The sequence below is a fragment of the Pseudorca crassidens genome, chromosome 2 (genome assembly GCF_039906515.1).
Source record: "Pseudorca crassidens isolate mPseCra1 chromosome 2, mPseCra1.hap1, whole genome shotgun sequence".
Classification (NCBI taxonomy): Eukaryota; Metazoa; Chordata; class Mammalia; order Artiodactyla; family Delphinidae; genus Pseudorca; species Pseudorca crassidens.
Window position 1 is genome coordinate 110,685,270 of NC_090297.1, and position 23,561 is coordinate 110,708,830.

Here is a 23,561-nt window from a genome sequence, read left to right on the forward strand (position 1 = left end):
AACACACACTCACGTGCACACACACACACACACACACACAAAAGGACACAAGGAAATGTTTGGAGGTGATGGAAATGTTTATTACCTTGGTGTTGTGGTGATGTGTTTCATGGGCATATGCATATGTCCAAACTCATCAAATTGTATACATTAAATATGTACAGCTTATGGTATAACAATCATACCTCAATAAAACTTAAAAAATTTTTTTCCAACCTCCTATCTACCTCTATAGCCTCTGGAGCCCTCGTTATAGAACAAAGACATTATGCCTGTCCCACAAAAGCTTGCATGATCTGCCCTCTGCTGCCTTTTCTTGCCTCTCCTCCTCAGTCATTCTTACACCCATAAACCTTACATCCTAGATAGATCAGGGTTGAAAACATGCACTGCTAATGAAGCCAGTAACGCAAATGAGTGAACAGGGTGAATAGGAACCGTGATGAGCTAGACTCACTTCAAAGAAGGAATGGATACTTGGTTCCAGATTATTGTTCATGGAGAGATGCAGGACCTAGATTACCAGCTCTCCAATATTTCAAGACAAGTCAGAATTCCAAATATTCATGTGCCATCTGCTGATTTTAAAATGTGGGCAATTAAATTATATATATAATATACATATATAATATATAACATATATATATTTGAGAGAGAGAATACATGCCAGACAAAACATGCCTGCCGTCTGAAGTTGGTCCATGGGCTACTGTTTGCTCTAGACCATAAGAATATTCAAAATTCTCCTAAATATGTAGGAAACAGACTTCAGTATTCTGCTGTCTCTGCACAGAATACCTTTCTCATCCTCCTACCCTTGTTGAATTATTTCTCGTTGGAGATTTTCCTGGCCCTAATGCAAGCAAAATAGCCCTTATCTGGGCCTTTTAGCAATTTACCTATCTCTCTGTTGTAGTATTTAACTTTATGGCTATTTAACATTATGGCTATTTGTCCCAAATAGAGCTCCTCAAATGTATGGACCATACATACATGATATATATGAGATACATATATACACACACACACACACACACACATATATATATAGTCTTAATCTTTATACCTTCAGCCGGTGCTTAACACGTACTAGGTCCTCTGGAAATCTGCAGTACGGAAGAAGTTTCCTGATCTTTGGTCTTGCCTAGGTACAGGCTTGCAGAGGTTGGCAGCGCAATACGGTCAACGACTTCTGCTGGCCATTAGAGGGCAGACTGATTCCACAGCTCTCCGGCCCCCAGCCCAGCCGTCAAGGGCCCCAAAATACTCTCCCCAATTTACCCCGCCGCTTGTCATTTCCAACACTGTCTCCCACCGCCCCGACAAATCCCATTTTAATAATCCTCCTCAAGACAAACACACACTCACACGCCGGCAGTGACCCTGAGATCACACCTGTTCGTTCCTCCAGCCACCCGCAAGCTCTCCCTCCCCGTTCCTACAGCCATTGGGGAACTAAAGAGTTAACTCCGCCCTTCTACCTGGTCCTTCTTCTCCGCTAATCCGCTCAATCTGTAAACCGGAGGAGGGGGTGAGATCCTAGATGGACTGGTTACGGGGACCCTGGATTCACCTACTTTAACGCCTTTTCCAGAAACCGTCACCCTCCCGCACCACCCCGACACACATCCAAACACACACTTTTTCCTACCAAGATCCCAAACCAGCACCTCTTTCTCTCTTCCCCAGACGGAACCAGGTAGGAGGAGAGGGAAAGGTGGGGCGCAAGAGGCCCTCTGTTGTTCCCACACACTTCTCTATTCAGTTCTTCCCGACCCCGCAACAGAGCCCCTTCTACCCGTGCCGCTTCTCGGAGGAGGAAGAAGTTTGGCCACCGAGAAGCGCGAAGAGGGTCTAAAGGAAAGTGCGCAGGCTGAGACTCGGAAGAGCCCGCGACTTCGGGGCGGGGACGAAGGAGTTAAAGATCCAGGATTGGTTCTAAGGTCACGGAGTCTGGGAGGGGAAGCGGCCGGGAGGGAGGGTTCGGAGCTTGGCTTGGGTCCTCCCCAGTCCCCCCCGGACTGCCGGAGACTTGGGCCGGCCGGACGCCCCTTCTGGCACACTCCCTGGGCCAGGCGCTCACGCACACATACAAACACTCACACTCTCCTTTCCCTCCCTGGCGCCCTCTCCCATCCTTCTCCACGGAGCGCTCGCGCTCTCGTTTTCTCTCTCCTAACACACACACACACACACACACACACACACACACACACACGCACACACACGCTCTCGCTCACACTCGCGTCCTCTCGGCCCCCGCGCTCTCCTCGCACCCACCTGCTCTGCAGCGCCCTGGGCGCACCCCTCCGTCGCGCGCCCCTGGCGCTCCTGGCGCAGACTGTCACAGCTAGAAGGAGCAGCGTGCCTCGGGGTGAGCGCCCCCGCCCCGCTCGTCCTCCCTCCCACAGGGGCGCTCCTGGTGCCCAGGACGGGCCGCTGAGCCGGAGGGGACGCCAGAGGCCATGGTGGGAGCGCTTGTCCGCCTCGGTGCCCTCTGAGGCCATGCCGCGCCCCGGCTGCCCCTCCGGCGCCCGCCTGCGTCTGCTTCTGCTCCTGCCGCCGCTGCTGCTGCTCCCGGGCAGCTACGCGGGCAACCTGACGGTGGCCGTGGTGCTACCTCTGGCCAACACCTCGTACCCGTGGTCGTGGGCGCGCGTGGGACCGGCGGTGGAGCTGGCCCTGGCCCGGGTGAAGGCGCGGCCGGACCTGCTGCCGGGCTGGACAGTCCGCACGGTGCTGGGCAGCAGCGAGAGCGCGCTGGGCGTCTGCTCCGACACCGCCGCGCCCCTGGCCGCCGTGGACCTCAAGTGGGAGCACAACCCCGCGGTGTTCCTGGGCCCCGGCTGCGTGTACGCCGCCGCCCCCGTGGGCCGCTTCACTGCGCACTGGCGGGTGCCGCTGCTGACCGCCGGCGCCCCGGCTGTGGGGTTCGGGGCCAAGGACGAGTACGCGCTGACCACCCGCGCCGGGCCCAGCCATGCCAAGCTGGGCGACTTCGTGGCGGCTCTGCACCGACGGCTGGGCTGGGAGCGCCAGGCTCTAGTGCTCTACGCCTACCAGCCCCACGACGACCAGCCCTGCTTCTTCGTGGTGGAGGGACTGTACATGCAGGTCCGCGACCGCCTCAACATCACGGTGGACCACCTGGAGTTCGCCGAGGGCGACCGCGACCACTACACCATGCTGCTGCGCACCGTGCGACGCAAAGGCCGAGGTGAGACACGGGCACACCCATCCGGCCGCTTTGCCTCCGGGCCTTCCCCGGGACATCCTCTCTCTTCTCCGGGCCAGACTTCTCCTTCCTGCGGCTCCTCATTCCTGTCTCAGCCTCCTCCGCCCTTTCCACCTCTGAGTTTCTATTTCCCTCTCTTTCTCCATGCCCCCCCCCCCCATCCAGTTCCTAGGCTCTCCTCTCTTCTCACCTCCGCACTCCCCCACCTCCTTCCCACCGGTTCCTGCGGAGTTAACGGGAGGGAGAAAATGCCTCCAGCCACCATGACACTTAGTAGGGCCCCAGCTTAGTTCCTATCCCTCATCTCTCCCCCATTTTCCTTCTCTTCCCAGCAGGCTTCTTCCCTCCTCCAACTCTCCTCCCCGTGCTCCCACACGCCCTCTCCTCTTCCAGTCCCCTCTCCAGCTGGCCCTTCTCTGCTCTCCCCCGCTCCTGACCTCACCTTGCCCACCTTTGGCTCCATTATTCCCTCTCTCCCTATCTGGGCTCCTTCCTCCTCCCTCTCCCACCGCCTCCTCCCTCCCTTCACCTTCCTCAGGCCACAGCCCAGACTGAGCCAGGAGTTCCACTTAACTACCTCAGGGTCTCTGAATTTCCTCCCCTGGGTGCCCCGGCTTCAGTTCCCCCTCCACTCCCTGACACTTAGGCTCTTCTCTCTCTCTCTGACCCCCCTTCCTCCCCAGTTGTCTACATCTGCAGCTCCCCAGACACCTTCAGAACCCTGATGCTTCTGGCCCTGGAAGCTGGCCTGAGTGGGGAGGACTATGTTTTCTTCCACCTGGACCTCTTTGGGCAAAGCCTGCAAGGAGCACACGGCCTTGCTCCCCACAGGCCCTGGGAGAGAGGGGATGGGCAGGATGTCAGTGCCCACCAGGCCTTCCAGGTGAGTGTTCAGATTGGAAGCCCAGGCTGTGGGGCTCTGGGCTGGTGGCACATTATGTCTGGGTCCTGGGTCCCTCAGTGTCTGAAAGGATTCCAGAAAAGAGGTTCTGGATGCTCATAGAGAGTTAGGTGACAAAGGGCAGGGGGCTGGGGCAAGGGGTATACAGAGGGCCAGGGGACTTCAGAACCAGGAGGCTAAAAAGATGAGAGAATGCCCTTGAGGTGGGATAATGTTCACATCTCACAGACCATCCGGACCTGGAAAAGCCATCCCAGTTCATCCCCTGCTTTGAAGCAGGCAGCACCTCGCGCAGAACATAGGGTCCAATTTGACGTTGAGCAAGTAGAGATGCAGCTCTGGGAGGTGGGCACCCAGGGTACTGGCAGGACTGGAGTCAGCACCCAGCTCTCCCCTCTCCACTGACCCCTTCCTCAGGCTGCCAAAATCATTACCTATAAAGAGCCGGATAACCCTGAGTACTTGGAATTCCTACAGAAGCTAAAACACTTGGCCCATGAGCAGTTCAACTTCACCATGGAGGATGGCCTGGTAGGAGGGGTTCCTGGGACCCTGCAGCGTGGACCTCCAGCCCCCAGTTCACAGCCCTCTGCCAGTCGCCGCCCTGCTCTCTCAGCCATCCCCGTATTCCCAGGTCTCCCCTTCTTTCCCTTCCCACTGTTCCCATATCTCTCCTGATGATGGAGGGGGGCATTGACAAATTGTTCAACCTCTGAAACTCAAATCCTTATCCGTAAAATGAGGATGCTACGTCCTGCCCTATCTGCCTAGCAGGATTCAGAAGCAGTGATACATGCGGAGCGTCTTAGAAGTAGTAAAATCTCTCTGTGCTGTGAGCGTGTTTTCTCCCATCCTCTTCCAAGCTCCCAGTGCCTCCCATTCCCCACCCCACAGCGCCCCACTCTGTGCCCTTCATACATCCCACCCCAGCCCAGCTCTGCCTGCCCCTGCAGGTGAACACCATCCCAGCGTCCTTCCACGACGGGCTCCTGCTCTATGTCCAGGCAGTGTCGGAGACTCTAGCACATGGGGGAACTGTCACCGATGGGGAGGGCATCACTCAGCGGATGTGGAACCGAAGCTTCCAAGGTCAGGCACTGGAGGTGGCAGGAATGGGCTACCTTGGGGTGCCCCTGGCAGGAAGCAGTGAGAAGCCCCTAGCCCTGCAGTGCAGGTAGTCACTTGCCCACACCAGTCTCTTCTACCTCTCTTCTTCTTTAGGCTCTTTTCCCCATGTCCCTAGTGCCATCAAGAAGTCTTCCTAAGTGCCCAGATCAAAAGATCAACAGACAGAGATGAGGCGTGGGACCCATGAAATTCCACCCTGTCAAAACACAGCCATCTTCCTCCATACCCCCAGGTGTGACAGGATACCTGAAAATGGACAGCAATGGAGATCGGGAGACCGACTTCTCCCTCTGGGATATGGATCCTGACACTGGCGCCTTCAGGGTAAGGCTGTGCCCCCAGAAGACAGTGCCAACTGGGAATGACATTTCACCCTCCCACCGCCCTGGATAAGAGAGAGCCCTGGATAAAAGAGATCCAGCCAATCTGGAGGAGCAACCAGAACGATAGGGACACACAGGTGTTATGCTTGGGGAACTCCATGTCTGAGGAGGGAGCACAGTGCTGCCCTCAGGAAACTCCATGTCTCCAAAGGCAGGCAGGATCCCCTCCCAGCGGAGACAGACTGACTCAGGGCCAAGATGAATGCACATCACCTTGCTCTATAAGTGCAACAGGAACAGGAAGGGGTTGAGACCACGGGCACCAAGGAGCAGATCAGCCAGGGAAGGCTTCCTGGACGAGGGGTGCCTGGATTAGGCCTGGGAATGTGGACCGAGAACACTGCATTTTCCTGTCTCCTGTGTGCTTCAATCCAAGATTATAAACTCCCTGAGTGGAGGGCTGTGATTCTATACAGAGTTTTCTTTATAAAACCTTTAAGTCATTTTCAAGTTTGTCCCCTCTGATAACATGGGGCATGGGTATGAGGCTCTCTGTATCCAGTCACGGCAGGGACTCGTTGAATAGCTGACAGTGCAGACACAGTCCCTGGCAGCAGAGATGGGGTAGGTGGGGGGCAGGATTTCTCCCTTGGACGGGAGGCCTCACCAAGGGCCCTTGCCCACCGACCGCTCCTGCCCTCCCATAGGTTGTTCTGAACTTCAATGGAACCTCCCAAGAGCTGGTGACCGTGTCAGGGCGCAAACTGAACTGGCCTCTGGGGTATCCACCTCCTGATGTGCCCAAATGTGGTTTTGACAATGAGGACCCAGCCTGCAACCAAGGTGACTGCCCCTTGCCTTCCAAGCCTCCATTATGGAGATGCTGCCTCCTTCCTGCTCAGGGAGTCAAATACGTGCTCCTCTCCCACACTGAGGGGGTCCTGGAGAGACTCCTCCTGCCTTTTTCTTCCCTTCATCCATCATCCCAGTTCACTGATTGAATATTTTTTTTAACTTTTTATTTTATTTCATTATTATATTACTTTTATTTATTTATTTACTGGCTGTGTTGGGTCTTCGTTGCTGTGCACGGGCTTCGTCTAGTTGTGGCGAGCGGGGGCTACTCTTTGTTGCGGTGTGGGGGCTTCTCATTGCGGTGGCTTCTCTTGTTGCGGAGCACAGGCTCTAGAGCGCAGGCTCAGTAGTTGTGGCCCACGGGCTTAATTGCTCCACGGCACGTGGGATCTTCCTGGATCAGGGATCAAACCCGTGTCCCCCGCATTGGCAGGCGGATTCTTGACCACTGCGCCACCAGGGAAGTCCCTAATTGAATATTAAAAGGTTCTTCAGGGAATTCCCTGGTGGTCCAGTGGTTCGGACTCCACGCTTCCACTTCAGGGGGCCTGGGTTCGATCCCTGGTCAGGAAACTAAAGATCCCACATGCCTGTGCGGTGCAGCCAAAAAAAATTAAAAATAAAAAAAAATAAAGGTTCTTCCTCCTGCTGTCCAATGTCGAACCCAAATCTCTCTCGCTGCAACTTGGACTCTCCCCTACAGACCACTTTTCCACCCTGGAGGTGCTGGCTTTGGTAGGCAGCCTCTCCCTGCTCAGCATTCTGCTCATCTCCTTCTTCATATACAGGTAAGCCTTGGAATGAGGGTGGTGATTGAGGCTGGGAGACCTAAAGAGCCAATAGCAGAGGAGGTGGCAGGGACCCAGAGGGAAGAGGGAGGGGTAAAGGGACAGTGCAGCAAGGCCCAGGGAGATGGGGGAGAAAAGAGACTAAAAAGCCTCAGGACACCTGGAAGAGAGAAGGAGGAGGGGACAGAGGTGGAGTGGCCAGGGAGGATCCGGGAGATCCAAGAAGGAGCAGATCTGTTGGGGGCATCGCAGGGTGTGGATTCCATTTATCCTCCCTTCCTGCTGGTACAGACCAGATGGGAAGCAGTGGACCAACACCTGTGGGGTTGGGCTTATATTCGTTGAGCAGGGATGAAGGCTCTGCTGTGTACCAAGTGCTGAACCCAGAGTGGAGGAGAGAGAGAAGGAAGCCCCACTCCTGCCTTCCAGTGGAAAAGTTAAAGACAGAGGGAAGCGGGGAGGGAGAGAAGGAAATCAATGCTGGTCAAGCATATACTGTGTGCCAGGCACTTCCACACACAGTTTTTCTTTTCACTCTTGTAACAATGCTTTGAAATAAATGTCGAGGTCCCCAATTTCCAAATGAGGACATTTAGACATGAACCCGAGACTCAGAGAAGTGGAGTGACTACCCCAAGGTCCCCAGTGAGGCAGAATTTCACCCAAGCCTCCTGACTGTCAACCAAGCGGATGTTAATTGCCCCACCCATCTCTTAGCAACTGCAGTGGTCCCAGGGCTCTGAGGAGAGGCTGCTGAGCACCCCCCAACCCTGGGTCAGGGGCTCAGACATGGACTTAGGTGCACATTTCATGCCTCAGAAAGATGCAGCTGGAGAAGGAACTGGCCTCAGAGCTGTGGCGGGTGCGTTGGGAGGACCTGCAGCCCAGTAGTCTAGAGAGGCACCTCCGGAGTGCAGGCAGCCGGCTGACCCTGAGCGGGGTAAGAACTCCGGTACTGGGGGGAGGGGGCAGAGTTGGGAATGGGCGTGTGGGTAGTGCCTGATGGGTAGGGTAGAGAGCAGGCTTCTAGTCCCAGCCCTGCCTTCAATCGCTCTATGACCTTGGGCAAGTCACATTCCCTCTCTGAGACTACCGCAGGTAATGATTACATCTACAGAGCTCCCTCACAGGGGTCTTTCAAAAGTTAGAGATAGCATATGTGAAAATACATTTTATTTTATTTGTTTGTTTTTTTGTATAATCATCTGAAAGTTTCTGCATACTTTTTTTTTTAATTGGGGTATAGTTGTTTTACAACGTTGTGGTAGTTTCTACTGTACAGCGAAGTAGTAGAGTTCCCTGTGCTATACAGCATGTTCTTATTAGTTATCTATTTTATACATATCAGTGTATATATGTCATCTCACCCCCCACGCCCCACCCCCCTGAAAATACTTTTTTTTTTTTTTTTCCCGGTACTTGGGCCTCTCACTGTTGTGGCCTCTCCCGTTGCGGAGCACAGGCTCCGGACGCGCAGGCTCAGAGGCCATGGCTCACGGGCCCAGCCGCTCCGCGGCATGTGGGATCTTCCCGGTCCGGGGCACGAACCCATGTCCCCTGCGTCGGCAGGCGGACTCTCAACGACTGCGCCACCAGGGAAGCCCCTGAAGATACATTTTTAAAAAGTAAATAAATGAGGAAAGGATTTTATGATGTGGAATGAGAGGCAGGGCAACACAAAGATAAGGCAGGGTAGTGAAGACCAGAGCTCAAGCAACCAGGATGGAGAGCCGGGTCCATGGGCTGACCACCCCTCCTGCACTCCGTCCCTTCAGAGAGGCTCCAATTACGGCTCCCTGCTGACCACAGAGGGCCAGTTCCAAATCTTTGCCAAGACAGCATATTATAAGGTGGGTCTGGGGAAAGACCACTGGTCCTCAGGACTGGGGCAGGGCTTTCCTATGATGGAGGACTGGAGACGGTCTTAGCACAGGGGTGGGCTGTCAGGGCTGGGCCATCCCCTTACAGTGACAATCTCCATTCCTCACTCAGGGCAACCTCGTGGCTGTGAAACGTGTGAACCGTAAACGCATTGAGCTGACGCGGGAAGTCCTGTTTGAGCTGAAGCATGTAATGTGGGGAGGGAGGCAATGGCCTAGGGAAGAATCTAGGGACATAGGGGAGGTTGGCCAACAGAATGGGTATGGAGGGACTGCAGGGTATCCTAGGAAGGGATGAGCACTGTAGCCCTGGGATGGGCCCCTGTGTGTTGTGGGTACGAGTAGGGGAATCATAGATGGGAGAAGGGCTGGAGATTTTGTAGGGGCTCCATTGGATAGGCTTAGGAAGCAGAGGGAGTAGGGAGCAGGTTCTGGGGAAGGGTTCTTTAGAACAGGAGTGGGAATCACCGGGGAAGGTCCTAGAATGTCTGCAGAGAATGCATAGGGACTTAAGGAGAGTGAGGGGTCCCCAAGGGTGGGGGCCACTTGGCAAGGAGTGAGGTCTCTGTCAGGCTCTGATGCTGGCTCTCACCTGCAGATGCGGGATGTGCAGAATGAACACCTGACCAGGTTTGTGGGGGCCTGCACCGACCCCCCCAATATCTGTATCCTCACAGAGTACTGTCCCCGTGGGAGCTTGCAGGTGAGGCAACAAGGGAGTGTCAGGACAACTAGGTCTAGCCCCGGGTCTGCCCCTGACTCAACATAAGGCCCTGGGCAAGCCTCTCCTTCTTTCTGACCTTTATTTTCCCCATCTGTAAAATGGGAGTGGGGGGAGAGTGGTGGCACTGGAGTAGACCCAAAGCTTTGTCCCGTTCTGCCAGTTTATGTCAGTGGAACCCCTGCACTCCTCCTCCTGGGGGCATGTGCAGGGTATAGGGCTGACTCTCACTGCCCAGCAGGACATCCTGGAGAATGAGAGCATCACCCTGGACTGGATGTTCCGGTACTCGCTCACCCATGACATCGTCAAGGTAGGCCCAAAAGGGCCCCCTGGGTGTTGGGGGAGGGGCCAGGCAGTCTTCTCCCCTGGCTGTGGTTGGTTGGAGGTCTCACTCATGCCCGAGACCCCTGCATCCCCAAATTTCCCAGGGTATGCTGTTCCTGCACAATGGGGCCATTTGCTCCCATGGGAACCTCAAGTCATCCAACTGCGTAGTAGACGGGCGCTTCGTGCTCAAGATCACTGACTATGGGCTGGAGAGCTTCAGGGACCCGGAGCCCGAGCAAGGACACACCCTCTATGCCAGTGAGCCCCGACCTGACTCTGACCCCTACCACCCCCCCCCCAGCACAGCCCAGTGGGGATGCTGATGCCTGGCCTATGGTGGGCTCGGGCCCACCTTTCCTGACTCCCTGCTCAATTCATCATCAGTAGAAAGCGGAGTCAGACGAAATGGTCTCAAGGCCCCTTCTAGCCCTAGCGACCCCTGTGATGTCTCCAGATCAGTCCCAGTCACATCCTCTGGGACCTTGTTTCCCCTCATCCCTTAGCTTTGGGGCCCTTCACCCTGTGACTCCTGACCTCTGACCTGCAGAAAAGTTGTGGACAGCCCCTGAGCTCCTGCGAATGGCCTCACCCCCTGCCCGGGGCTCCCAGGCTGGTGACGTGTACAGCTTTGGGATCATCCTTCAGGAGATTGCCCTGAGGAGTGGTGTCTTCCACGTGGAAGGTTTGGATCTCAGTCCCAAAGGTGAGAGGACCACGCTTTCCCCTAATGCTGCCACAGTCAACTAACCCCAGCTCCAGAGAGAGGGAACCCTGGAAGTGCCGCCACCCTTTGCTCCACTGCTGCCAATGACCCTGAGCATGACTAGCCCAGTTCCCTGCAGGGCTCCCCTGCCCCGTGCCCTGGTCCTGGACCTCCCCACCCCGTTTCTCAACAGGCCCCGGGCTGAACCTACCCCTCGGCCTCTCTTCCCCCACCACACAGAGATCATCGAGCGTGTGACTCGGGGCGAGCAGCCCCCCTTCCGGCCCTCCCTGGCCCTGCAGAGTCACCTGGAGGAACTGGGGCAGCTGATGCAGCGCTGCTGGGCCGAGGACCCGCAGGAGCGGCCACCCTTCCAACAGATCCGCCTGATGCTGCGCAAATTTAACAGGTCGCTGGCATTAGTCCTGAATCCCCCCAGCCTCCTCTATCCCCCACAGCGACCGCGTGCCTCACACTTTAAGTCTTATCCCTGTGGTGGCAGAGCCCACGCACAGCCCCCGCATACACAGCCTGCTCCAGCCTGCCACAGCCTCGCAGCCCCCTCTGTGAATACTGTAGGACCCGGCTGGTCTCACAGTCCCCTACCTCTCATACCCCGCTCCTCCAGCGGCCCCTACTCCATCAGCCTTCAGTGGCCGCAGAGTAAATGGCCTCCCACCTCCTCCCTACACCTCTCTGCCCTCCGTGGGAGCTCCCACCCGGCCCTTTGATCCCCTTTCCCAGTGTGCCCCTGGGGGCTGGTTCCTCCAGGCACACCCCTCTGCCAGCCTGTGTGCCCTCACTCCGTTCTCGAGTGGTCCCTGTCCCTTTCTGCCTCTTCTACCTCCTTCTAAGCCACTTGTGTTCAACAAAGATGTTCAAAATAGCCAATATGTCTGAAGCTTGAAACTTGACCCTGGGGTCTCAGGGATGAATTGGACTTTCCTCCGACCCTTTTCCCCTGCCACCCCCATCCTGCTGTGCCCCCCAACCCTGACTCTCGCCAGGGACTCCACTGCAGTGGGCTGACATTAAGCCTGGGTAGGGTGAGAGTCTGGGGGAGGCGCTTCAGGGTAGGGCGTGCCGCTCCTCTCTCACCACCACCCCTTCCGCTGCCCATGTCCCCAGAGAGAACAGCAGCAACATCCTGGATAACCTGCTGTCGCGCATGGAACAGTACGCCAACAACCTGGAAGAGCTGGTGGAGGAGCGGACCCAGGCCTACCTGGAGGAGAAGCGCAAGGCGGAGGCCCTGCTCTACCAGATTCTGCCTCAGTGAGTGCCCATGCTTGGTGCTCCCGCCACCCCTGTCCCAGCCCCACCTCACCTTCTGATCCTGCACCTGTCCCTGACCCCTCAGCTCAGTGGCTGAGCAGCTGAAGCGTGGGGAGACGGTCCAGGCCGAAGCCTTTGACAGCGTCACCATCTACTTCAGCGACATTGTGGGTTTCACAGCCCTGTCGGCGGAGAGCACGCCCATGCAGGTAAGTCAGGCACAGCCCCAGGTGTCGGAGCAGCCAGGTGTGCTCAGCTTGGCACCTGCATCCCACAGGCCTGCCTTCTGGTTCCGCTTTTCCCACCCGAGCCCAGGTGGGGCCCCGGGGCCCCTTACTCCCCACCCCTTTTGGCTTCTCTTTTCTTCCAGGTGGTGACCCTGCTCAACGACCTGTACACTTGCTTTGATGCTGTCATAGACAACTTTGATGTCTACAAGGTGAGTAAAGATGGGAGGGGACAGACAGACGGATGTGGAGGGCAGAATGACATAGTCTTAAGCAGGAAGACCAAGAGACGTGGACAAAGACAGTGTCACAGGGAGGTGTCACAGGGAGACCCAGGAACAGGCAGAAAAACCGCGCGGGGGCTGGGGGATGAGCGAACACAGTGGCTGGTAGATGGGGGGTGGGGACAGGAAGGCGGTGCCCACAGTGTGGGGGCCGCACCGGGAGAAAGTTCCAGTCCTCAGGTCCGGCACCCTCTCGCGGCCCTCACAGGTGGAGACCATTGGTGACGCCTACATGGTGGTGTCCGGGCTCCCAGTGCGGAACGGGAGGCTGCACGCCCGCGAGGTGGCCCGCATGGCCCTGGCGCTGCTGGACGCGGTGCGCTCCTTCCGCATCCGCCACCGGCCCCAGGAGCAGCTGCGCTTGCGCATCGGCATCCACACAGGTGAGGCCGCCGGAGGGGCGGGGAGGGGGCTCCCACAGGCTGGAGCTGCAGATGAGAGACGAGCCGGCTGCGTCGCCACCGCTCCCCGTGCGCGCGAACACCTACACCTCTGGGCTCCCACCGACAGCAGGTCCCACCTGCTGCCTCTCCTGGAGCGCTCTAGCCCCGTCCTATGGCCACCCTCCGTTCCTCCCACCTACTTCCCTAAACTGATGGGTTTCCCTCACTGATGGGCTTCCGCTCCCTCCAGGACCCGTGTGTGCAGGTGTGGTAGGGCTGAAGATGCCCCGTTACTGTCTTTTTGGGGACACAGTAAACACGGCCTCAAGAATGGAGTCTAACGGGGAAGGTATGCTGGGTCCCCGAGGCGGGACAGGGAGGGAAGGGTGGCTGTGGCTGAGGAAGGCCCTCCTGGCAGTGGGTGCCTATCCAATCCATGTTCTGTCTCCTCCCAGGCTCCCTTCTCATAAGGGTTCAACCTGGCCACATCACCTTGAATCTAATCAGAGACTCAGGTCTCAGCTGCGCCCTCTTGGCAAATGATTGAAAAGTCTTTCCAGGCCAATGTCCAGCAGTTCCCAGCTGGGAACTACCTTTAGGACCCTCTTGGGTGTGGTAAAAAGGGCTCCAGAGCAGCCCACTTGGGTGTGAGTCTCAGCTCTACAACCGACTCAGCTGTGTCAGTTTGCTACACCTCCCTGAGCCTCTGTTTTCCTCACCTGGAAAATGAGAATTAAATATCTACCTCAGAAGAGTTACGTGAGAAAGTCATATAACACGACTAGCAGATAATTGTCATTCAACTTTTCTGAGCCTTAGCTGTTTATCTTTTTTTTTTTTAATTAATTAATTTATGGCTGCCTTGGGTCTTCGTTGCTGTGCGCAGGCTTTGTCTAGTTGTGGCGAGTGGAGGCTAGTCTTAGTTGCGGTGCGCGGGCTTCTCATTCTGGTGGCTTCTCTTGTTGCAGAGCAGGGACTCTAGGTGTGCGGGCTTCAGCAGTTGTGGCACACGGGCTTCAGTAGTTGTGGTTCGCGGCCTCTAGAGTGCAGGCTCAGTAGTTGTGGTGCACAGGCTTCGTTGCTCCGCGGCATGTGGGATCTCCCCAGACCAGGGCTCGAACCCATGTCCCCTGCATTGGCGGGCAGATTCTTAACCACTGCGCCACCAGGGAAGTCCCTGTTTATCTTTAAAATGATGCCTGTCTCAGTGTTCTAAAAAATAGCCCAACCCCTGGAACACAGTAGGTACCAAATAAATGCTTGCTCCCACCTCTTCCCTTGGGCTTGCTTCCTGTTGATCTTCTGCCTCCTGCTGTAGTCAACACAATTCAATTCAGTAAATATTTATTGAGCAACTACTGAGTACCTGGCCTTGGAATACTAAGACGACCCAGACCAAAGCTTGCTAGGGAGTCCACGCGGACCCCAGCTAAGCCTCGTGGTGGGCAAAGGGCTTCTTGGGAGCCCAGAGGGGGTCTGGTTCAGCAGATATTCCCTGGACACTGTGTTGAGGGCGTCGAGGTGGAGAAAGCTTCTCACTGAGGTTCAGTCCTCAAGGAGCACATTCTCAGAAATCGTTTAACAGCAGAAAAGGGCCTCTGCGATGCAGACCCCCAGGAGTGGTAGGGGCGAGTTCAGAGGGAGGTCAAAGAAGGGCTGTGGGGAACAGCAGTCAGGAGTCAGGAGTCTGGGCAGACCTCAGCAGATTTGGGCAGGTCTCCTCCCCGAGGCCTGGGCTCCCTCAGCCCTGAAATGAGGGTGTTGAGTTAAGGAACGATGATAGCAAACACTCGTATAGTGCCTCCTAAGTGCCAGACTCTTTTAAAATGCGTAATGAATAATGTTAAATTTAATCCTCACCAGAAGGCTTTGAGATGGGTCCTGTTGCTATCAGCATTTTGTAGAGTAGGAAACTGAGGCCCAGATAGTTTATACTACTTCCCCGAGCAAGTGTCCAAGCTGGGATTCATCCTAGGCAGAGCAGGCTCCGATGTCTGAGCTCCTGACCTCTACACTCTATTGTCTGTCTAGAGCCTGGTGATGCGCTGGAGTGCTGTCCAATAGAACTTTCTGCAGTAATGGAAATGTTCTATGCTGTGCTGTCCAATATGGTAGCCTCTGAGGCATTGCATTTTTCACTATATTTCAATTACAGTTTAAATAGCCACAGGTGACTAATGGCTTTCATGGTGGACAGCACAGTTCTAGAGTTCTTAGGGAGAGGCCTGTGTAGTCAGACACTACATGGAGGGGGTGGGACTTTGAATTAGGAGGCTTTCTGGGCCAAAGGAAGGAGGGAGAGCATGTTTCTAGCCCCACAGTCCCTGATCTCCTGCTCCCATCTCTTGCTTCTCTCATCTCCCTTCTCCTACCCAGCCCTGAAGATCCACTTGTCTTCTGAGACCAAGGCTGTCCTGGAGGAGTTTGGTGGTTTCGAGCTGGAGCTTCGAGGGGATGTAGAAATGAAGGTAAAAAAGGAAGTCCCTACCCTTACCACCCCTTAGGGTCCCCGAAGGGCTTACCCTCCCCCAGGCCCCTTCTCAAGCAGCCAACCCCACTCCCAACATTTGGGAAAGTGGATGAGTCACTCCCCACCCCAAACTCCTCTTTTTCCCTCCAGGGCAAAGGCAAAGTTCGGACCTACTGGCTACTGGGGGAGCGGGCGAGTAGCACCCGAGGCTGACCTGGCTCCCCTCCTGGCCTTCCACACCTCCCTTCCCTGTGCCAGAGGTGACAGAGAGGTGCCAGGCCTCAGCCTCGCCTGCAGTATCCCCACCATTGCCAAAGAAGTAGTTTGAACAGCTCAGATGTGCAGACCCCAGTGGAGACACCAGACATTACCTCTGAAAGTGGACCGGTATTGGGGGAGAACTTGGAGCTCACAGGACTGGACCAAAACTCACATGCCCAGGGACACACACACACACACACACACATGTAGGCACACGCACCCACTCTCCACCCTGACTCAGGCCAGGCCAGGCTGGGACGTGGATTCCTGGATCCTCCTGCCCCTCCCTGTGCCCTCTTCCCTCAACCGTGCTACACTGACTTTTATGGGGAGGAGGAAAAGGCAAAGGGATTATATGTGACTCAAGGGGCTGGGGGGAGTCCACATCTGGGCCTAGCCCAGATGGGCCACAAACACCACCACCCCCGTCCCCCACCACCCAACCTAGGATGCAATGCACAGGGGAGAAAGGGAAGGACAGAGGGCTGTGGGCTTGTGTGCCTTGCTTCTCCTGTGAGTGGAGACCATTAAAATCTTTATTCCAGTGACAGTGTGTTTCTTGAGGGAGAGCGGGTTGCCAGAAAACACAGTCATATTCTCCATCCTGTGCTTCAAATAAGGTGTTTCTCAAGTTGGAATGCAGTATCTGAAAAAGGCTGCAGTGCCCCTTCCGTTTTGAGGAGCCAGTGTAACAGCCTGCGAATTACCCCAGCAGTGCTGGTGCTGTTGGTCTCAGGACCCATTTACTCCCTTAAAAGCTACTGAGGGCCCCAAAGAGCTTTTGTTTATGTGGGTCATATCTATCAGTATATTCTGTATTAGAAATTAAAACAAGTCTTTATTAACTCATTTAAAATAACTATAATAAACCCATCACATGTTCAGTTTTTACGGCTTTATCAAAGACAGTCTTAAGAGAAACTGGCTTTTTTTGAAGACCACAGTGACTAGTTTGGTGCTACTGCCTTCATTTATGCTAAGACACCAGCAAGTTTTAACCCCACTGTTTTCGCACCATCAGTGCAAATATCAACACAGTCAATAAGGCAAATAACATAATTAGTAGGAGTGCGAAAATCTCGTGTGTGTGTGTGTGTGTGTGTGTGTGTGTGTGTGTGTGTGTGTGTGTGTCTTGAGGGATCTTAGTTCCCCGACCAGGGATTGAACCCGGGGCCCCTGGCAGTGAAAGCACCGAGTCCTAACCACTGGGCTGCCAGGGAATTCCCATGAACATCATTTTGACCTCATCCATCCCCTGAAAGGATCTTGGGGACCCACAGAATCTGTGGACTGCACTTTGAGAACTGCTCTATTACCCAATGCCCAGCATACAGTAGGACTATAAGGAGTGTGGACTGAGTGGGGAGTCCTGGCATCTGCCCCAGGAGGCCTGGGAGCCAAGAAGCAGGGGTGAGGTGGGAACATATGGATCCCTTTTGACCTCAGTTGAAATGTGGGAATTGTCCACCTGCCCATCCACCCCCACACCAGTGTGGACAAATGTGAGTGATAGTTTACAACATGACTCTCAGCTGGGCTAAGGGCCCTCCTTTCCCTGCTCTAGCCACGCACCCCACCCCCTTCCTGAGCAGGCAGGCAGGAATGCGAATGCGGGGGAGAGGTGGCTGCAGCTTCACCTCCCCCATGGGGAAAGAAAGTGCCAGACATTTCTTCAGTACCATCCATCAAGTGCAGACAGGCCCCTCCTGCGACCTCCCCAAGCCTCTTTCTGGAGTCCACGCCCAGCGCCCAGCGGGACTGGAGGTCGGTGCGGGCTATGGAGAGCTTGGACGTCTGCCTTCGGGACAGGGCGCCCTGATACACAAATGGTGGTCTGGAGGTGAAGAAAGGATAATTCGTTCTCCCTTTGTCTAATGACCCTTCCTGATGTCCTGTGCTCTCTTCCCACCCTTTTTGGCCTCAGTCAGATTTGATTTATTGGGAGAAGGAGCTAACACAGTCAAGTCCTCAGCTGGGGATGAATAGCTCTGGGAGGGCCTAACAGAAGGGTGGTTGCCTTGGTAACCACAGCACACCCACCTTCCTGGTGGGCCCTGGTGGCCATGTTGACTCCCAAGCCCCCATTCCTCCTCGCAGGTAGTGGCAGTCCCAGAAGGGAGTAGAAATACTAGAGAACTGTGGGACCTAAGAAGTCAGATCAGGGACTTCCCTAGTGGCGCAGTGGTTAAGAATCCGCCTGCCAATGCAGGGGACAGGGGTTCCAGCCCTAGTCCAGGAAGATCCCACATGCCGCGGAGCAACTAAGCCCATGCGCCACAACTACTGAGCCTGCGCTCTAGAGCCCACAAGCCACAACTACTGAGCCCGCGTGCCACAACTACTGAGCCTGCGTGCCACAACTAATGAAGCCTGTGCACCTAAAGTCCATGCTCCACAACAAGAGAAGCCCGCGCACCGCAACAAAGAGTAGCCCCCCTCGCCGCAAGTAGAGAAAGCCCGCTCATGGCAACGAAGACCCAGTGCAGCCAAATATAAATTTAAAAATAATAATTAAAAAAAAAAGATCAGGCTGGAGGCTGGGATATCTAGAGAGACTGGGGTTTGGGGAGGGGAGACTGTAAGAGATGAGGTGGGGAAGGTGGGGAAGGTGGGGAAGGAGGGGCGGGTAGCTGATTGACTGAGGAGCCCCAGTAAGACAATTGTAGGAAATTGCCGGTCAGATCCTTCCGGGGCAGCCTGGCTCCACTGCGGGCACTTGGAGGGGAGGGGGCTGAGGGAGTGGGCGTGAGGAGAGGCCCAAGGAGTCGATGACTTCAGCAGCTCAAGAACTTTCACTGGAACTGAGGAGATTTCCTTCCGGAGGAAGGCCCCCGAAGCCAGGAAGGACTGGGAAAGCCATTACTGAGGGGAGGTGTGGGGGGCTGGGGTGGGGGGCGGTGTTCTGAGGGTAGCAGTAGCGCCCCTCCTGCTAGCCAGGGAGACGGATTTGCGCCAGAACCTCCGCCCACGTGGGAGGGGCTGTCTAGCCTCGCTGAGTGTCCCAGGCTGTCCTGCGTAGGTCTGGGAGGGTGGGGGGCAACAGGGTTTCCCTGGAGTATGATAAGAATAATAACAACAGTAATCATTGGCATTCGATTGTGCCTTGCAGTTGACAAAGGCTTTCACATACATTATCTCATCAGCCCACATGACACCATTGGAAGGGAAGGGCAGGGAGTGCAGCTGAGGTAGGAGGGCCCAGCTGTGGTCCAGCTGTGGGTAGGAGGGCCCACTGTAGAGAGTGTGCAGAGGGAACCAGCCCTGTGCAAGGCTGGAACCCAGAAAAAAAAAAAAAAGCTGATAGAAGGAGACAAATATCCTCCCCCTACCCCCTCTTTTCTCTATATCAAAGAGCTTGGGTAATTTATTTATCATAACAGTACATTTAGTGATAATTTTTTTTTAATGATTTATACCTTTCAGGACAGATCCATGGAATCTAATTAGCAGTGGAGGCCGGTTTGGCATCCTGAAAGTCATTTTTTCATTAAATTGCAAGAGCTGTAAAAATACAAAAATAAGTAAATTAACCATAAAGAAAAACCCTAATGCTGTCCAGGGAGATTTAATCTCATTGAGCTGGAACACAAGAAAAATTCCAGGTGAGGTGTTTACCATCAAGATGCTGATGAATTTGGATACTGGTGAGGATGATGAGGCCATAGGAAGAGAGGAGGTGCGGGGGCAGGAACCCTGATAGTGCTAACTCCAGGTTTAGTGAGTGGGACCAGATAGGGAAAAAACCCATCCACCCAGTTCCCTATCACACATGTTGTACCAGTGAGTGGGTAGGTGGGCTGATTGCCCTTTAAGAACCTTTCCACAGCAAAGATTCCATAACCAAATACATCTGTTAATCACTGTGGTACCCCTTCTGGACTTGATACAGACATCCCACTGTTACTCTCTGCCTTTGGCTTTCAAATGTGGACTGCCTATGGCATACCTTCACTGCTGATAATGTCCTATGATCAGGTTGGCTTATGTTTTCTCAGCCCACCAAACTCCCAGCAGGCCAGAACCAGGCCAAAATTCCACATCTCAGTATTCAGAACTGGAGTAATTTCAAACGTCTATCAAGTGAGAGGCAGTGTGATGCTGGGTAAGAGACTAACTCTGGATTCAAACCCAGCTCTGCCACCTATAATCCATGTGGCTTTGGGCAAATTTCTCAACTTCTCTAAGCCTCAGTTTTCTGCTCTAACATGGGAATGGTCATAATAAGACCTACCCCACAGGGTTGCCTGGAGGATTATAAGAGGTTTTTCCCACTACATGCTTAGAACACTGAAGGGCAGGTAGTAAGAACTAGTTGTTTACTAGTGTTATTAAGAGTCTACATTATGCAAACCATTATGCTAGATGTAAGGAGTTCCTGTTGTCCAGGGAACAGTTGGAAGCAAAATGCAGCACATGATTAGACCCCTCAATGAGAGGTAAGATCTAAAAATCTTAGAAGAAAAACTAGGGGTTATGCACTCCAACCGCTTATCCAGGGCTGAAATCCTTTTAAAAACATCTGTGTAACTTCCATGTTCTATTGGAAAACTTTCAGGCACTTGGAACTAAGACCATTCTATTTTTGAACAGCTGTAATTAGAATGTTCTTCCTGATATAAGAAGATGGAGATATTTCTATCATCAGAATTGCTTTTGAGGAAATCATCTTTGTTTATGGACAGGGAAGCATGCTCATTCTCCTTCAGCTGCCACCTAAGGAAGGCACATCTTGTTGGATGAAGGGTCCTTTGTTTTGTTTTTTTTAATTTATTTTTATTTATTTATCCTTGGCTGCATTGGGTCTTCGTTGCTGTGTGCGGGCTTTCTCTAGTTATGGCGAGCGGGGGCTGCTCAGCAGTTGTGGCACAGGGGCTCAGCTGCTCCACAGCATGTGGGATCTTCCGGGGCCAGGGCTCGAACCCGTGTCCCCCGCATTGGCAGGCAGATTCTTAACCACTGTGCCACCAGGGAAGTCCCGGGTCCTTTGTTTTGCTGAGCCTGGAGCTGAGTTTTTATATAAATTGTGAAGCTCAGGACGAGCTTGTCTGATAAATCCACTTGTGTGACAGTTGAAAGAAGAAGCAAGGGTAGAGGTATTCCAGTAGCTGAATTGAGACTTTGCAGACCACCTATAGCTAATAGAGATTTAAAAAAAAAAAAAAGACTAGTGTGATGGGAATTCCCTGGCTGTCCAGTGGTTAGGACTTGGCTTCCCTGGTCGGTCGGAGAACTAGGATCCCACAAGCGCCACCAAAAAAACCCAAAAAACAAAAACTTGTGACTTTACTGTTTTCTAGAAATGACACACACTTCTATAAAGAGGTACAGAGAAGATTGTGCCTTGTCACATGAAAAAGCCATCATGGTTCAGTGGTTAAGAATCCGCCTGACAATTAAAATTCTGCCATTGAATAGTTATTGTTAACATTTGATGAACATCATTCCAATGTGAATTAAAAATTGTTTGGGGGCGTCCCTGGTGGCTCAGTGGTTGAGAGTCTGCCTGCCGGTGCAGGGGACACGGGTTCGTGCCCTAGTCCGGGAAGATCCCACATGCTGCGGAGCGGCTGGGCCCGTGAACCATGACCGCTGAGCCTGCGCATCCGGAGCCTGTGCTCTGCAACGGGAGAGGCCACAGCAGTGAGAGGCCCGCGTACCGCAAAAAAAAAAAAAAATTGTTTGATATTGGATATTTAATACAAATTCCCTTTATGTTTATGGAAAGGCCAATCTGCCTCTTACTACCTCTTCCACTGGCCCTACCACTGCCATTCCTAGCTCTGTAAAGTCTCCTCTCTCTTCCAACAACAGCTAACCCCTCCACCGCCTCCCCCCATTTCCCCGACTCCCACCCCCGCCCATACTGGAGCCTTAGCCATATAACATCACTAGTTTCTTTAGAGATTTCTCTAAGATCTGACTGCAAACTCTGTACCATTCTGGGTGAGCTCCTGTGGGTTCACCTGGTTCGTCAACCTCCCTTTGACAGCCTGCCTCCCTGTCAGGAGCAGAATCATCCAGGTGCAGTCTGAGGAGTACAGAGATCAGGCAACTCTCACCTCCTTGCCTCTGTCACACAATGGGCTATTATGGAACTTGTGGTCACACATACCTCTCCCTTCCCCCACCTCCACAGTTTTTCTCACATTGCTGCTGTTAATCCAAGTCTCTCCCACCTTGTACTCTGTTAAATTTTAAAGTGAAAAATACCCATTTTACTAAAGATTTCATATAAGAGATGAAGAAGAGTAGGGTTATGTCACTAAGAGCACAGTGTTTCTATCTAAATACTCATTAGACAGGCTTACTGTCTCCTCAGAGTCCCTCTCCAGCTGGCCCCCAGCCAGGATGGATCCAGGTTTTGTGGGGCTTGAAGTTTATACCATCTGGTAGGTTCTCTTTGAGAAAGAGAGTACAGGGCTTCCCTGGTGGTGCAGTGGTTAAGAATCCGCCTGCCATGCAGGGGACACAGGTTCGAGCCCTGGCCCGGGAAGATCCCACATGCCGTGGAGCAACTAAGCCCACGCACCACAGCTACTGAGCCTGTGCTCTAGAGCCCTTGAAGCCTGTGCGCCTAGAGCCCATACTCTGCAACAAAAGAAGCCCCTGTGCACCGCAACGAAGAGTAGCCCCGACTCACCTCAACTAGAGAAAGCCCGCGCGCAGCAACAAAGACCCAATGCAGCCAAAAAAAAAAAAAAAAAATCAATAAAATAAATAAATTAAAAATTAAAAAAAGAGAATACAAAATTAGGTATGAAATATTTAATTAGAATGTGAAGATAAATTACAACAAATTACAAATTTAAAATTTTGAAAAGCTTCCAAACATACCAAAACCTAGAAAAATAACAATATGTTTTTTTTCCATTATGCTTTATTACAAGATATTGAATATAGTTCCCTGTGCTATACAGTAGAACCTTGTTATTTATCTTTTTTTTTTTTTTTTTTTCTGGTACGCGGGCCTCTCACTGTTGTGGCCTTGCCCATTATGGAGCATAGGCTCCGGACGCGCAGGCTCAGAGGCCATGGCTCACGGGCCTAGCCGCTCTGCGGCATGTGGGATCTTCCTGGTCCGGGGCACGAACCCGTGTTCCCTGCATCGGCAGGCGGACTCTCAACCACTGCGCCACCAGGAAAGCCCTTTTTGTTTTTTTGACTGAAGCATAGTTGACTGACAATGTTGTGTTAGTTAAGGTGTGATTTCAGCAAAGTGATTCATATATATATGAATATATATATAATATCTATTATTCCTTTCTATATCCTTTCTATTGTTGATGGACTTTTGGATTATTTCTAGTTTTTTTTAAAAAAGACTATTTTTTAGAGTAGTTTTAGGTTCACAATTGTTTCTAGTTTTTTGCTGTAATAAATAATGCTACTGGCCACACCACTTGGCATGTGGAACTTCCCTGATCAGGGATCAAACACACCCCGCCCCCCCCCCCCCCTGCAGTGGAAGCGGAGAGTCTTAACCACTGGACCACCAGGGAAGTCCTATGAACTTTCTTATACATGCCTTTTAGTGGACACATACACTAATTTCTCTTGGCTGTAAACTTAGAGGGGAACTATTATGTCCTGGGACAGGCAACTGTTTAACTTTGGTAGATACTGTTCAATGGTTTACTAAAGTAATTAGACTAATTTCCACACCATCCAGCAGTGTATGATAGTGCCAATCACTGGACATCCTCACCAACACTTGGTATTGTCAGTCTTTTCATTCTCGTAAGTGTTTAGTGGTATCTCATAAGTTTCTTTTTGAAATTTTAAAAAATTGAAGTAATT

The 23,561-nt window shown here is 53.3% G+C and overlaps 1 protein-coding gene across 3 annotated transcripts; it reads left to right on the forward strand.

The window, feature by feature from the left end:
- Positions 1–1,912: 1,912 nt before the first annotated feature.
- Positions 1,913–16,309, forward strand: NPR1 (natriuretic peptide receptor 1). Of its 3 annotated transcripts, none has more exons than XM_067727850.1 (22): positions 1,915–3,217; positions 3,919–4,118; positions 4,554–4,667; positions 5,090–5,225; positions 5,497–5,588; positions 6,295–6,430; positions 7,146–7,230; positions 8,050–8,170; positions 9,006–9,080; positions 9,223–9,300; positions 9,709–9,813; positions 10,070–10,144; positions 10,263–10,419; positions 10,709–10,864; positions 11,105–11,273; positions 11,993–12,139; positions 12,225–12,348; positions 12,510–12,578; positions 12,859–13,033; positions 13,284–13,382; positions 15,410–15,501; positions 15,654–16,309. In XM_067727850.1, exons 1-22 carry the CDS (start codon positions 2,506–2,508, stop codon positions 15,714–15,716), a joined length of 3,180 nt encoding a protein of 1,059 aa, XP_067583951.1. In that variant the 5' UTR covers positions 1,915–2,505; the 3' UTR covers positions 15,717–16,309. The 3 variants fall into 3 exon arrangements, with proteins under 3 accessions (XP_067583954.1, XP_067583951.1, XP_067583952.1); XM_067727851.1 differs by having other exon boundaries at positions 1,919–3,217; positions 10,073–10,144; XM_067727853.1 differs by lacking the exon at positions 4,554–4,667 and having other exon boundaries at positions 1,913–3,217.
- Positions 16,310–23,561: the final 7,252 nt, after the last annotated feature.

What these genes read in the sequence shown, in the direction of transcription:
- NPR1 (XM_067727850.1), top strand. Translation starts at nt 2,506, where the DNA reads ATGCCGCGCCCCGGCTGCCCCTCCGGCGCCCGCCTGCGTCTGCTTCTG. An exon ending in CTGACACTGGCGCCTTCAGG is followed by an intron (nt 5,589 to 6,294) that starts GTAAGGCTGTGC and finishes GCCCTCCCATAG; the next exon opens with GTTGTTCTGAACTTCAATGG. An exon ending in CGGAGAGCACGCCCATGCAG is followed by an intron (nt 12,349 to 12,509) that starts GTAAGTCAGGCA and finishes CTTTTCTTCCAG; the next exon opens with GTGGTGACCCTGCTCAACGA.